The sequence below is a fragment of the Barbus barbus genome, assembly GCF_936440315.1.
Source record: "Barbus barbus genome assembly, chromosome: 33".
Classification (NCBI taxonomy): domain Eukaryota; kingdom Metazoa; phylum Chordata; class Actinopteri; order Cypriniformes; family Cyprinidae; genus Barbus; species Barbus barbus.
In genome coordinates, this window is record NC_136761.1 from 23,121,714 (window position 1) to 23,136,144 (window position 14,431).

Sequence of the window (14,431 nt, forward strand, 5' to 3'; positions counted from 1 at the left end):
AAACAGATACAAAAACACAAAATGAATCTATGCGGCTCCTGACAATATATTGAGGTCTTATGAAGCGAAACGACCGGTCTGTGTAAGAAACTAAACATTATTTACGACATTATTAGCTATTTTCCGCAGCCTCAGACAAATGTTCTGCGCACTCCCGCTCATGACGTACGCAAGGTCGTGCACTCACGTCTTTGTGAACTCTCGCAGTAAAGCTAGGAAGGAGGCAGCATGGTTTAGCAAAATATGTTTATATTTTTAATTTTAATATATTGTATTGTGTTGTTCACCGCTGGTACTTACTTTTTTACCCTGGGTGAAAAATAAAAATCTGTAAAAATGACCATATAGGGATATATTTTTTTATACATTTTAAAATATATATATATATTTTTTTACAGGTGTTTTATTTGTATTTTGAATTTTGCTCTTCATTGCGTTGTTGTTGTTTTTTAGAGTTAATGGAAATGTCCGTAAAATTACTGGATAATGTCTGTTTTTGTTTTGTTTTGTCTACAACAACGGCGTAGTCAGTTCACGGCCCAGTGTGACCGACCGTTTGTCTGAGATTTGAGGAAATAATGTTGTAAATAATGTTCAATTTCTGTATGTCATGAGCCGCGGGGATTTATTCGAGTTTTTGTGTCTGCTTTTTTGACTCTCAAAGTGACGGTGCCCCTTGACATGAATTACATGGGTTCAGTCTTCTTTACCGTTCTAAAGAATGTCATATTCATCCTGAATGGTCTGTGAGCGAGAAAATTAACAGCAATTTGTCATTTTGGGGTAAACTATTATAAACGATCCGGATTGGGAATATGAGGCCAGTACCGCAAACAGCTGCAGTCCAGCAGAGGGCATTAGAGGATTGCAGGACGGGGCTCACAGACTGACACTGAAGGGGGAGTGTGCAGAGGGGTTGGGGAAATTCCTCTTTTTTCCTCAGAGGATGGGGCTGACTGTGTGTAAACGGGACGGACAGTGGACGAAGAGCTCGTGTGCTGCTCTCAGGCCCCGTGTGTGGAACTCTCCACTTCAGCCATCATGAAGCTCTGGCTCTTCTGCACACTGGCACTGCTCTGGCTGGAGGTCCAAAATGGTGAGCAGACCTTTCTTTTATTAATTTTTCTTTTATAAATGTTATCATTACTTCAAAACGTGAAGAAAGTCAAAAATGGTCTTTCTCTTGCTTGAAAAGGAAATAAATTGAATGTGTCTGGTGTGCCAGTGGTGCCAATGGAAACCAAATTCCAGGGGAGGAGAGATCAAATCAGGGCAGTTTTACTCAAACTTATGATTAAAATGTACAGCAGAGACAAAATATAATCATATATGTTTTCATCCTAACGAGGAAATTTTTGTTTTCCTATGATTTTTTGTTTTTAATTCAAACATAAATCAAAAGAATCAAAAGATCTGTATACAGTTTACCTCTAGACCTCACGATCCTTGTCAAAATGAATTTAAAAGGAATTTTTGATTCAATGAACCTCAGCATTGTTCAGTTTTGTACGCTTTTGCACAGAGAACAAGAAAGGCATACTTCTAGCATTGCTGTTTGTACAGCTGGTAGCTGAAGAATATAGAGCAGATTTCCAGATGGCTTGCTTCTCTCTCCTTCTTTTTGGGATTGGCCATAGGAGTTATCAAGTGTCACAAAGAGAGAAATGAAACACATATGCCGTATTATGTTTATGGCCTACAAGCAGTGACTAAATGAATCTTATTGCTCTTTAGAAGTTCCCCATGCAAAATTTTCCAGTCACATCCAAATGCTGAAACAACATGCTGTTGACTAGGAAAACTGTGTTTTGGTGTACCCAGGTGTGTGTCAGCAGGTCAAGCGTAAGAAAGAGGCTGGTGAGAACCGCATTAGACCAGGAAGAAAGAGGGTGAAGGTTCGCTACCCCAAAGTAACAGAAAAGGAGGCTGGAAGCAAGGGCCAGTCTATTCTCACCCAGGTCCTTGATAAAGGCCGTTTTCTCAGACTGGGTGAGAGCCTTTCCTTGAATTCTGGGAAAACAATGGAACTGAGATGCAAAGGGACTAATATTGGCTGGGCATATCCCTCTTATCTGGACACCTTCAATGACAACCGCCTCAGGTATTCTTCTTTCTCTGTTTATCTATGTTAGAATCATATAGTTCGATTACATCTGGCACATTAATAGCTCCTGGAGTATTTTCAGCTTGGAATGCTAGTGTTTCAGAGTTGCATGATTACATAGTAACATAATTACACTGCATGTGAATAAATACAAGTTTCTGTTACACTTTATTTTAAGGTGTCCTTGTTACAATGTAATTATACATTTAAGTACTGAGTAATATTAATTAACTACATGTACTTACTATATGGTTAGGGTTAGGATAGGGGATTGGTTTAGGGTTACTTGCATGTAATTATATATTTTTTTGTTATTAATAGTAAATACATGTAACATGTAACAAGGACACCTTAAAATAAAGTGTTACCTGAATTTCTATTTTAATATAAATAAATAAATAAAAAGATAATTTCAGTCAAAGATTTGTCAGTCTGATAAGGAATCAACTTGATCATTTTGAGTATTTAATTCTGTGGTCAACTGTAATTACTTCAGGAAGGTCATGTCAGGCACATTGCTTTGTGGGATACAGTGTTCTGTGTTTGTGCTAGTTGTAAACTGCACATTTTTAGCAAATCTAGTAGGTTAATAATTTCATCCATTCAGAAAATTCACAATAGGTTATTGTAGATACATTTTTGTGAACATGAGCTAAATAAAATATTAAATATATAAAATACAAATTAAATTTAAAAACAATTTTTTCCTGAAGTATTCACTGTTGGAAATAAATTCAATATATAATGTTAACTTTTTAAAATTAATATGTTATTTTGTGTTATTTTATTATCAATGAGATGTTATTATAGCTTCTGAATTATTATTTATTTTCTGTTTTAATTTTAGTATTAGTAGTTTTGTTGTGTTTTTGTCGTTTTTATAATTCTTTTTATTTAGTACATCAAATTAAACTAAATGAAAATGAGAAATGTTCCCTTATTTAAGTTTAATTTAAAGTTTATTTTATTTAAAGTACTGGGCCCGTATTCATGAAAAATATTAGTGCTAAGAGTTGCTCCTAGTAACAAAATTCTAAGAAAATTCTTAGAAATGTGGGTCTTTCCTCTTAAAATTAAAGAAAAGATCCTAGTAAAGAAAGAAGTAATTCAGAAAGCATCTTAAACCTTAAAAGAGGTCTTAAGGTCCAAAATTGTTAGTAGTACGGACGAGGACTTTTAAGGGGCTTAAGAGTTTCTTTAGCAGTGGAGAAAATGGACAAAACATGAAGAGGGAGAAGAAATGTGTTGTACACAATGCATGACAGTGAGTTAATAAGACGCTACACATTAGATCGTGCAGGGATCATGTTTGTGACCGATCTTATTAAAGACACGCTAACAACTCAGACACTGCGCAGAAATGCCATAGCGCCAGAAATGGACGTAATCACTACATTGACATATTTGGCAACTGGAAAAATGGAACAATGCAGCAGTGATGATTTGGGTCTGTTACAGCACTTATTAGGCTATGCCTCTGTTAATTTCCTATAAAACACGGTAAGTATGACAGCATGGTAAATAAAAAAATAAAGAATATATATATAATGTGTGTGTGTGTGTGAGAAAGAGAGAGAAAGCGAGTATGGTAAAACAGGAAAAATTACGCTTGTAATTTTAAAGGGAAGGCTTATAATATACCCTACTCTTAAAAGCGCTCTTTTATTTCCTTCTTGACAACCAACCAATCACAGTCTTCAAAAGACTGTGTCATTCCTAGCAAAGGGGTCAACCCCGCCTCCTCACTAAGATAAAAGTTTTTGTCTTTTCCTTGCTCAGAGTTGCTCTCAGATTGGTCCTGAATCACTCTTAAGCTAAGACTCCTAGTTAAAAATTCTTAAGATGAAATAGGAGCTCTCTGAGAGGATTCTTAGAATCTTTATGAATACGGGCCCTGGACTTTAAGCACTTTAGTTTTAGTTAATCTGCTCACTTCAAAAGTGGACACTGCAAAATATGTCATTTAAGAGACATCACTATTTCAAGCAAACTGAAATGATTTTTAAACTGAATGAATATGCTTTCCTTTATGGATAAAATATTTGAATTGTATAAGAAAACTGTCAGAAAAAAATATATTTATCATCAGAGGACATAAAACGTAAACCTAAGTTTGTAGAATGACTCACACATTCCGTAGTATATATATATATTATATACTGCAGAAATAATACAAGTAGTATGATACAGTATTAGTAAGCATAGCCCAGCTCTAGACGTGATTGATTGTGTTGTTCCAGCATCAAGCAGCATGAGCGGTACAGTCAGCTGATTCTGACGGCACCCTCTGCTGCTGATACTGGAGAGTACAGCTGCTGGGTGGTGCTCTGTGATGGAGAAGAATGTACAAAGGATGGAGAAAGCATCTCTGCTACCTACATATACTTTACAGGTACAGCATCTGCTCGCATATCATCGATGTGATCTTGAAACTCCAAAGACATTGTTACAATTCTCTTTGTTTCTAGACAAAGATGAGCTGTTTGTCCCCTCTGCCATCCATTTTGAGATCATCTACCTGCGCCCTGACAAGCCTGCCACCGTCCCGTGCCGGGTGACAAACCCCAAAGTCAAAGTCTCGCTGCACAGGGAAGTTCCTGCAGAGGAAATCGCTGTGGATGGGACCCAGATCTCTTACAATCCCATGAAAGGCTTCATCATCCAAAACCCCAGTCCAGAACACAAGGGCGCTTATTACTGCAAGGCCAACAGCACCACGAAAACCACTCCACAAATATCCACTAAATACCAGCTGCTGTATGTGGAAGGTAAGAGGAGAACATAACAGTGCTGCTAATAACAGTTAGTGCACACATTTTACATGGTGTTTTTGTCAAAAAAAGCAGTTTTGTTTTGGCATTTTTCCCCTTGTAGTGCCTAGTGGTCCCCCTTTTTCGACTATTAAGGCTTCTTCAAACATAGTGAGTGGTGGAGACATCTTTAATGTTACTTGCACAGTTCTGGGTGAACCTGAGATGAATGTCAGCTTCAGCTGGAGGTATCCTGGCCAGGTGAGTGCTACTATGTTATTATTTTTGCATTAAGAAAAGGTGATTTGGTTACAAGATTTGCACTTCTGAGCGAAACTATCATATTTGATAACATTTACATTTACATTTAGTCATTTGGCAGACGCTTTTATCCAAAGCGACTTACAATTGGGGAATACAAAAAGCGATTAATCTTGAAGAGGCAATCAGACAGAGGAAGTGCTCGTAACACCAAGTCTCAGTCATAGTTCAAATAAGTGCAAGCTAGTAAGGGAGGGAGAGAAAGATAGAGGGAAAGAGTTTTTTTTTTTTTTTTTTGAGTTTAGGATGAAGTACTGCCGAAAGATATGAGTTTTCAGTTGTTGCTTGAAGATTGCCAGGGATCCGGCGTTCCAGATAGGGGTGGGAAGATTATTCCACCAGCCAGGAATGGTGAACGAGAATGTTCTGGAGAGTGATTTTGAGCCTCTCTGTGATGGTACCACAAGGCGTCGCTCACTAGCAGATCTCAGACTTCTGGAGGGGATGTAGGTTCGTAATAGTGAGTGGAAGTAGGAGGGTGCTGAGCCTGTGGTAGTTCTGTACGCAAGCATCAGTGTCTTGAACTTGATGCGAGCTGCCACTGGTAGCCAGTGCAAGGAGATGAAGAGAGGTGTAACATGCGCTCTTTTGGGCTCGTTGAAGATCAGTCGTGCCGCTGCATTCTGAATCATTTGTAGAGGTTTGATTGTGTTTGATGGCAGACCAGCCAGAAGAGCATTGCAGTAGTCCAGTCTAGAAACAACAAGGGCCTGGACAAGAAGTTGCGCAGCATGCTCTGTCAGAAAAGGGCCTGATCTTTCTGATGTTGTGTAGTGCAAACCTGCAGGATCGAGCAGTCTTTGCAATGTGCTCTTTGAGGGTCAGCTGGTCATCAAAGATTACACCAAGATTTCTGACCGAAGTTGATGGAGTAATCATTGATGAGCCTAACTGAATCATGAAGTCATGCTGTAGAGTCGGAGTGGCAGGGAAGACCAGAAGTTCCGTCTTTGCCAGGTTGAGCTGTAGGTGATGTTCTTTCATCCATGCCGAGATGTCCGCCAGGCAGCCTGAGATCCGTGCAGCTACCGTTGGGTCATCTGGTTGAAAAGAGAGATAGAGCTGCGTGTCATCGGCGTAGCAGTGATAGGAGAAGCCATGTGCATGTATGATGGGACCCAGCTATGTGGTGTATGTGGAGAAGAGGAGGGGTCCAAGAACCGATCCCTGAGGAACTCCAGTGACTAGTTGATGCGGTTTGGATACCTCCCCTCCCCAGGTCACCCTGAAGGATCTACCGGTGAGATAGGATTCAAACCAGCAAAGTGGAATCCCAGTGATGCCCAGTGATGAGAGGGTAGACAGGATAATCTGATGATTGACAGTGTCAAAAGCAGCAGAAAGATCCAGCAGAATGAGGACTGACGATTTGGAATCAGCCTTTGCAGTTCGCAGGGCTTCAGTGACTGAGAGTAGCGCAGTCTCTGTTGAATGGCCACTCCTGAAACCTGACTGTTTAGCATCCAGTTTGTTGTACTGTGAAAGAAACCGTGAGAGCTGGTTGAAGACAACTCGTTCGAGCGTTTTCCCTACGAATGGAAGGAGAGAGACAGGTCTGTAGTTATCTAAAAGAGAAGCGTTTAATGTAGGTTTTTTGATCAGTGGGGTTACCTGAGCCTGCTTGAATGCTGTGGGGAAGATGCCTGTGAGGAGAGATGTGTTGATAATGTGTGTGAGTGCCGGTAAGAGTGTGGGAGAGATTGTTTGGAGAAGGTGTGAGGGGATTGGGTCGAGAGGACATGTTGTAGGTTGGCTGGAGAGGAGAAGTTTGGATACTTCTGCCTCGGTGAGGGGACAGAAGGAGAAGATGGGAGTTAGAGCAGTGGATGTGGTTGATTGGAGGTCCTGTGGAGTTGAGAACTGGTTACTGATTGTTCTAGTTTTGTCTGTGAAAAAAAGAGGCAAAGTCATCAGCGGTTATCAAAGTGGTGGGAGGTGGAGGACAGAGGAGAGAATTAAATGTTCTGATAACATATTAATCACAGTATTATGTCATTTTGTGGATGCTAGTTTGCTCTTACAATTATAAAGAGATACACTAAATGTTTATTTTGAGTATTTTTTTATGTTTTTGAAAGATGTTGCTTATGCTCGCCAAGGCTGCATTTATTTGATCAAAAATACATTAAGAACTGTAATATTGTGAAATATTACAGTGCTAAAGATCTTTATAATCTGCGGATTTGGTGCTCAATTATTCAATTATTATTGGCGATTGGCTATTAATTGTTCATATTTTCAGTGTTAAAACAGTTTTTGTTGCTTAATAGTTTTGTGGAAACGTATTCAGGATTCTTTGAAGAATAGAAAGTTCAAAAGAACAATATTTGAAATGTATCTTTTGTAACATTATAAATGTCTTTACTGTACCTTTCGATCAATTTAAACTTATTTAACATTTGAATGGTAGTGTTTCCACAAAAATATTAACCATTTTATAAGAATATTATTTCTTGAGCAGCAAATCAGCATGTTAGAATGATTTTGTGATCTTGTGATTCTGAAAATTCAGTTTTGCATCAAAAGAATAAATTAAATATTTAAAATATTTAAATAGAAAACGGTTGTTTTAAATTGTAACAATAATTCACAATATTACTATTTTTGCTCAAGTAAATGCAGCCTTACCGAGCACAAGAGACTGCTTTCGAAAACATAACAAATGGCAATTATTCCAAGTGTTTAGCAGGTATGTAGATTCAGATAAATAGGTGTAAATGTGACGTGTGTTTCTCAGGGTCAGAGGCCGGTGAGCATTCACGACTCCTGGCGACTGATAAACCACGGCGTGGGACACACAACACGCATCTCTCAGAGCGTCATGATTGTGGATGATGTTGAAACGATTGACTATGGAAAGTACATCTGCATCACCAAAAATAAGTATGGAGAGACATTGGTGGCCACAACGGTAAAGTCAGATGAATAAGAACATAAAGATTATATATTGAGCTGAGCTGGACTCCATTCAAACTTCAGGCTTCTTGCTGCTTAATGAAATCATTATGAAAAACAAGCATTCTATATATTACTTGGAAATAAAGTGCTTCTTTTAAACTGAGACTCAATGAAGCAAGTTAATACAAGCTCTTGTTCAATGGTAAATCAACAGTATATTTAATAGAGTTTGTGATGCACCATTGTCTGTGAAAGTGTTTTTCAATCATGTTATCCTATAATATTCAGAATGGTAGGTGTTACGTTCTACACGCATGAAATATGTCTGAGGAGCGTGAAGGCTTTGTGCTCTGCTCTAATGGACTCCGTATGTGGAATGTGTAGCGGGAGCCCAGTGCTTATTTTGGTTCAGTGCGACACATTCAAAGTATGTTTCTCTTCCTCTCGCAGAGATTTGTGTTATGGAATTATTAGCAATTTAAGAATAAGTTAGAGTAGAATTCACTACACAAAAAAACAGAACAGAGTCAAACTACAAGCCAATTGATGCAGTTTTAAATGCTGTCATAGACCTCCAGCCTGAAGATGATGGAAAGAAATAAGAAAAGCAACAGATACAACAGGTTCCTGCACACTTTCACTGCTTGGCTACTTAAAGAGACAGTGCTCCCAAAAATGACAATTCTGTCTTCATGTACTCACCCTCATGTTGTTCCAAACTGGTATGACTTATTTGTTTTGTGAAACAAAAGATTTTGAAGAATACTGGTAACCAGACAGTTTCGGTTGCATTATATGGGCAAAAAATACAGTAGAAGTTGATAGGAACTGAAACAGTTACCAACATTGTTTGAGTTCTGCAGAATTCCATACAGGTTTGGAATGACATGAGGGTGAGACAAAAATTAACTATTTTTACTTTTAGGTGGTCTATAACTTCAATTACATGTTATAAACACGGGGTGACAACTACAAACAGATTAATTTAATTCTTTATTATTTGCATATTTCCATGAGTTTCAGTTTCACACCAACATCCACACAAACAGCGTAGCAATACATACCAACATAAAAAAAAAAAAAAAACTACATTTGCTTATCTTCTTTGTAAATAGCTTGAATGTAAAGCTGCAGTGGAGGTTTTCAGACAGAGGGGGAGCTCCTGAGGCCATGAAACATGCTCGGTCATTACATTGGTCTCATGATCAGACATAAATATAGAAACAAGGACAAACAAACACTCAAATCTGTCCCTAGGGCTCAATCATACTGAATAATATACAAAACCCGTATTCAAGAAAGTCATTAAAAAATTTCAGATTCCCCAATAGCGTATGCCTTCCGTCACAGGGCTGCCCAATGACATGCCATTTCCATATCAAGCACATTATACCTTTGCATCTCTGATTTCCAAGAAATGAGGAAAAGGGATAATTCAACCCTTAAACAGGCAATAATCAAAACATTCAAGTCTTTTAATCAACCATAATTTATTCTGCATCAAATCACTGTATTGCATCTTTCCTATGCATATGAGTGTGATATGGAGAGCATATCTGTGATGAAACATGCATCATGATCTGGGTAAAGCTCACCTTGTTGCAGTTCTTAATGCGTGATAATTAAAAAAAAAAAAAAAAATACCATTTACAAAATGAAAAATAAAAAAGGCATGATAAACAAGAAAAAAAATTTTCATAAGGTTTTGAGAACACCTGGTTGAGATCTGTGAATATTTCCATTTGAGTAAATAGTAACAGTCAGTTTATGACATGAGTTGATCTATGAAGTGCCTCTTTAGAAAAATTCATCTGGGGTCTGAGGTCCTGCATGAAACAAAGGGAAACCAAACGCTACACGAGCAGCAGCATCTGGGAAATGTCCACTGGCCGGCCGGCATTTGGGCATTCGTCCCAGAACAAAGATAAATCTGGGTATTTACAGGTACACTTAAAGGCGTCTGGTGGAAAAAGTTATAAAGGCCCAAGTCATGGATGTCAGTTCTCAAAAAAAAAAACAATCAGGAACTTCAGGGAACAAGCAATCCAGGAGGGGAAAAACCCATACATTTGAGAGAAGCCCTGAGATATTTCTTTTTTCCTCCATAGTCAGACGTGAAAGGCAAAGTACGAGGGTGACCTCATTGGTAAGTGCTTCTGTGCAATATAGTCTTCAGTTTTTTTTTTATTTGTATAAAAAAAGTCAACAAAGTTCATTCCATATTGAGTGCCACTGACATGGTCCAGACCAGCTTCAGCATGCAGGAAGTGCTCCGTCCTGTATGAAAGTGCTTCCTGGAAGCTGAAGGCCATTGTTATCTGGGCGAGATGGGAGGGCTGGAGAACGTCGCAGAGTTGCGCGGTGACTGGAGATTCAGGGACGGGGAAGGGGAGACCTTACGGGGGCTGCTCAGATCACCGTTGTGAAGCTTCCAGAGCAGCTCTTCATTCTCCATAGACAGTCGTTTGTTCACTTTGGACTCCTTCTGGAGGGTTTCCTGCAAAACTGCCTGCTCTGTAGACAGTTGTCTGCAACGGTAAACTTGATTAGTCACTATTACTGCACATGATTCTGCAATGAAAACACCATTCTTCCCGCGAAAAAAGCACAAACAGTAAATCAAAGCAATTAAAGTGTCAAAGCATAGCCAGGAGCGATTTTGTAGAATTTCCTATACCACATGCAAACATTGTGAAACTTCAAAGACCTTGGTTTGCTACAGGTCTAACCGAATGAAGCCCACTGGGGAAACACCCAAATGTTAGAAGCTAGACAGGTGGATGGAGTAAAATAAGTTCTAAAAACCCAAGGATATCACGTTTACGAACACAAGCCTGTGGTACACTACCTTGACAAAGCAGCATGTTTGTCCATTCTGGCTTTGAGGTCTTCATTTTCCTGTTGCAGTTTCTTAAGACATTCATCCAGCTTCACATTCCTCTCCATCTAAGAATAAATCAAATCTTTGTGTTTCTCCAGCACATTTATTGTAGGAGCATCAGATTTATGTTCATCTCTTTACTGCGATTACAATGTAGATGCTTTATGCACAACAGATAACTGAGCTCACCAGTTTGTCTATCTGCATGACTTTCTTGTCCTGTTCATGGATCCGTTTGTTTTTTATGTCCAGCACTACCTTAAGGCTTTCAAGCTCCTGCTCCAGATAAAGTGTATGGGAGTCCTTTTTAAACATAAGAAAACAAGCAAGAGAGATCAGGAATATATACTGGCTTTCCTGAACTGGATCATTATGATGTTATAAAGTCAAATGTAAACATGATATAACAGTGGATTTTGTTAAAGCAGCTCAACACACGAGTGTTTCTTCAGGCTTCTATTAAAATGAACAAAACGTGTGATCACTTTGATGATCAAATGATGATATTTTATCATGTCTTTGTTTATTTTTGCTACTTTTCAAGAGCATTTAATGTACGTTAATTACGTTTTACATTTCTATTTCAATACATTTTCTGTGATGTCCAAAGCTGATTTTTCAGCATCATTACTCCTTGTAACATGATTCTTCAGAAATCATTCTAAACGATGTTACTGTCTCTAATAAAGAATTCTCCTGTGGTGTGCAAATAAACACTGTTGGGCGTTGTTAGTGAAGAAACTTAAACTATGTGAGAATGTGAAAAGTGTGTTTTAAGAGTGTTTAGATAAAGCATCTGCTACATGCATAAATGTAAGACTTCTTTTTCTAACAGCTTAAGGGTCAAAAGTGTACATAGTTGAAGAAACCCCCATATATGAACTTTCCCTGTGCTGGATTGTCACACTATTTATAGGACAGGGCCTGGCAGCATTATGCAGGGCAGTTATCTAAATGCCCTTGCATGCATTTTCAGAATGCTGAGAGCTCCGGAATCTCCTTAACTTTGATCGGAAAGACCAGTCTAATATTAACCTGTCTTTCATGGAACATACACGGTCTACTTAAAGCAGAGATGCATTACTATCAATAGCACTGGCTAAGTCTGTTTGATAACACAGATGTTTGAGAGATATACAGGAGTGATAACGTACCTGTGTTTTCTCAGCCAGATCCATCCTTCTCTTCACCTCAGCATCCAGCTTTTCTTTGAGGTTGTTATTCTCTGTCATAAGCTCCTCAATACGATTCTGTTTGAGGAAAAATGCACCGATTTGAAGATGTTTGAAACAACATGTTGTGTGGAGAATTTTAGCTCTTGGGTCACTGCCTTACAGATAATGTGCCCTCTGATTCCTTCAGTGTTGCGTTGAGAGTCTGCATTTCCTTCTCATGGGACTGTTTGAGTTCTGAGAAAGTCAAGACAGAGCAGAATATATCAGAGCATGAGAGATAATATTATCTTCAAACATTAAAGTAACAAGTGCAATATTTACACACATTTTGTTGGATTTTTGTGTTTTATGAGGAGTCTCCAAAGACATTATGTTTTATCTACAGTACAAACTTTATATTTTATCCATTAACACTACTTCTAAACTTAACAGACATCATTTGGTATAATTTATAAACCATTTACCTAATTGGAACTCAAACTTTGTTTTAATTTGATAGAGACAACTACATAGCGATATTGCAAAGACTTCTACGGTTTAACCTAACCCTAAATCGAACACATATACACACACACACACACACTGAACAAAATTATAAACGCAACACTTTTGTTTTTGCCCCCATTTTTCATGAGCTGAACTCAAAGATCTAAGACTTTTTCTATGTACACAAAAGGCCTATTTCTCAAATATTGTTCACAAATCTGTCTAAATCGGTGTTAGTGAGCACTTCTTTGCCGAGATAATCCATCCACCTCACAGGTGTGGCATATCAAGATGCTGATTAGACAGCATGATTATTGCACAGGTGTGCCTTAGGCTGGCCACAATAAAAGGCCACTATAAAATGTGCAGTTTTACTGTATTGGGGGGTCCAATACAGTAAACCTAACACAGATTTAGACAGATTTGTGAGCAATTTGAGAGAAATAAACAAACCAGGATGAAGACGAGGGAGCTGACTTTGAGAGAAAAGCAAGCAATTTGGATGCGAAAAGAAAAGAGGAAGTCAATTAGAGCTATAGCAAAAATAAAGGGCATGGAGAAATCAGGAGTTTGGAAAACACCAGCAACCAACAACGACCTGATCGGCTGAGAAAACAACAGTAGTTGATGACAGACAAATCATAAAAGCTGTGAAAATTAACCCTAAAAGACGTGTCTGTAAAATCACCAACAACAAGGGGAAGTCGTGGCCTAATGGTTAGAGAGTCGGACTCGTAATCGAAAGGTTGCGGGTTCGAGTCCCCGGCCGGCAGGGATTGTAGGTGGGGGGAGGGAATGTCCAGCGCTCTCTCCACCCTCAATACCACGACTGAGGTGCCCTTGAGCAAGGCACCGAACCCCCAACTGCTCCCCGGGCGCCGCAGCATGGCTGCCCACTGCTCCGGGTGTGTGTTCACGGTGTGTGTGTGTGTGTGCGCATTTGTTCACTACTCACTGCTGTGTGTGTGCACTTGGATGGGTTAAACGCAGAGCACCAATTTCGAGTATGGGTCACCATACTTGACAATACGTCACGACTTTACTTTACTAACTTCCAGAAAGCTGGGGTGATGCTCTGGGGTGATGATCATTACAGATGCTACACAGCAAGATGCAAACCTCTGACCAGCACCAAAAATAGAAAGGCAAGATTAGAGTTTGCAAAAAAAAAGCACAAAAGGTGAGCCAGAAGAGTTTTGGACCTGTGTTTATGGACCGATGAGACAAAGATGAACCTTTATCTAAGTGATGGGAAAGCAAAAATGGGATCATTTGCAGTTCCCTTTTTTTCTCCCCAAGCATACAGCCTCATCTGTAAAGCATGGTGGAGGTGGTGTCATGGCATGGGCATGCATGGCTGTCTCTGGAACAGGCCCTCTCAACTTTACTGATGACAGTAGCAGAATGAATTTAGAAGGGTACAAAACCATCTTGCCTACCAATATTCAAGAAAATGCCACCAGATTAATTGGGAAGTGCTTCATATTGCAACAGGACAATGACCCAAAACACCCTGCCAGTTCAGTCGAGGAATTTATAAGGGCAAAGAAATGGAAAGTCTCAGATTGCCCAAGTCAATCTCCAGATTTAAATCTGATTGAACATGAATTTCACCAGCTGAAGAGGAGAGTAAAGGCAGAAACTCCCCAAAACAAGCAACAATTGGAATTGGCTGCATTAAAGGCTGGGAAAAGTATTTCAAAGGATGAGAGCAAGAGTCTGGTGATGTCTATGGGTCACAGACTCACTGCTGTGATTGTGTGCAAGGGATCTGCAACTAAATAATAGCTTTTAATCTTTTATATCTGCCTTATGT

General features: G+C 39.1%; 2 protein-coding genes across 3 annotated transcripts in view; one reads left to right on the forward strand and one right to left on the reverse strand.

The window, feature by feature from the left end:
* The first annotated feature begins 944 nt into the window (after window positions 1–944).
* LOC306853606 (platelet-derived growth factor receptor-like protein) lies at window positions 945–9,697 on the forward strand. Its single transcript, XM_079391141.1, has 6 exons — window positions 945–1,096; window positions 1,822–2,101; window positions 4,345–4,496; window positions 4,573–4,872; window positions 4,979–5,115; window positions 7,913–9,697. The coding sequence occupies exons 1-6, from the start codon at window positions 1,042–1,044 to the stop codon at window positions 8,102–8,104; spliced, it is 1,116 nt and encodes a 371-aa protein (XP_079247267.1). The 5' UTR covers window positions 945–1,041; the 3' UTR covers window positions 8,105–9,697.
* LOC306853605 (uncharacterized protein) overlaps window positions 9,076–14,431 on the reverse strand; it is a 34,143-nt gene continuing 28,787 nt past the window's right edge. For both annotated transcript variants that reach the window (XM_079391140.1, XM_079391139.1), the window contains 5 exons: window positions 12,290–12,363; window positions 12,109–12,204; window positions 11,144–11,257; window positions 10,922–11,019; window positions 9,076–10,601 (listed from right to left, as the gene is read on the reverse strand). In XM_079391140.1, the coding sequence (XP_079247266.1) occupies window positions 10,388–10,601; window positions 10,922–11,019; window positions 11,144–11,257; window positions 12,109–12,204; window positions 12,290–12,363 (596 nt within the window). In that variant the 3' untranslated portion in view covers window positions 9,076–10,387. The remainder of the gene's footprint in view (window positions 10,602–10,921; window positions 11,020–11,143; window positions 11,258–12,108; window positions 12,205–12,289; window positions 12,364–14,431) is intronic.

Bases quoted from the DNA above. Each gene is read 5' to 3' on its own strand.
- LOC306853606 (XM_079391141.1), top strand. From the start codon at position 1,042: ATGAAGCTCTGGCTCTTCTGCACACTGGCACTGCTCTGGCTGGAGGTC. The intron at 4,497-4,572 runs GTACAGCATCTG...CTTTGTTTCTAG, and splicing joins TACCTACATATACTTTACAG to ACAAAGATGAGCTGTTTGTC. The intron at 4,873-4,978 runs GTAAGAGGAGAA...TTCCCCTTGTAG, and splicing joins CCAGCTGCTGTATGTGGAAG to TGCCTAGTGGTCCCCCTTTT.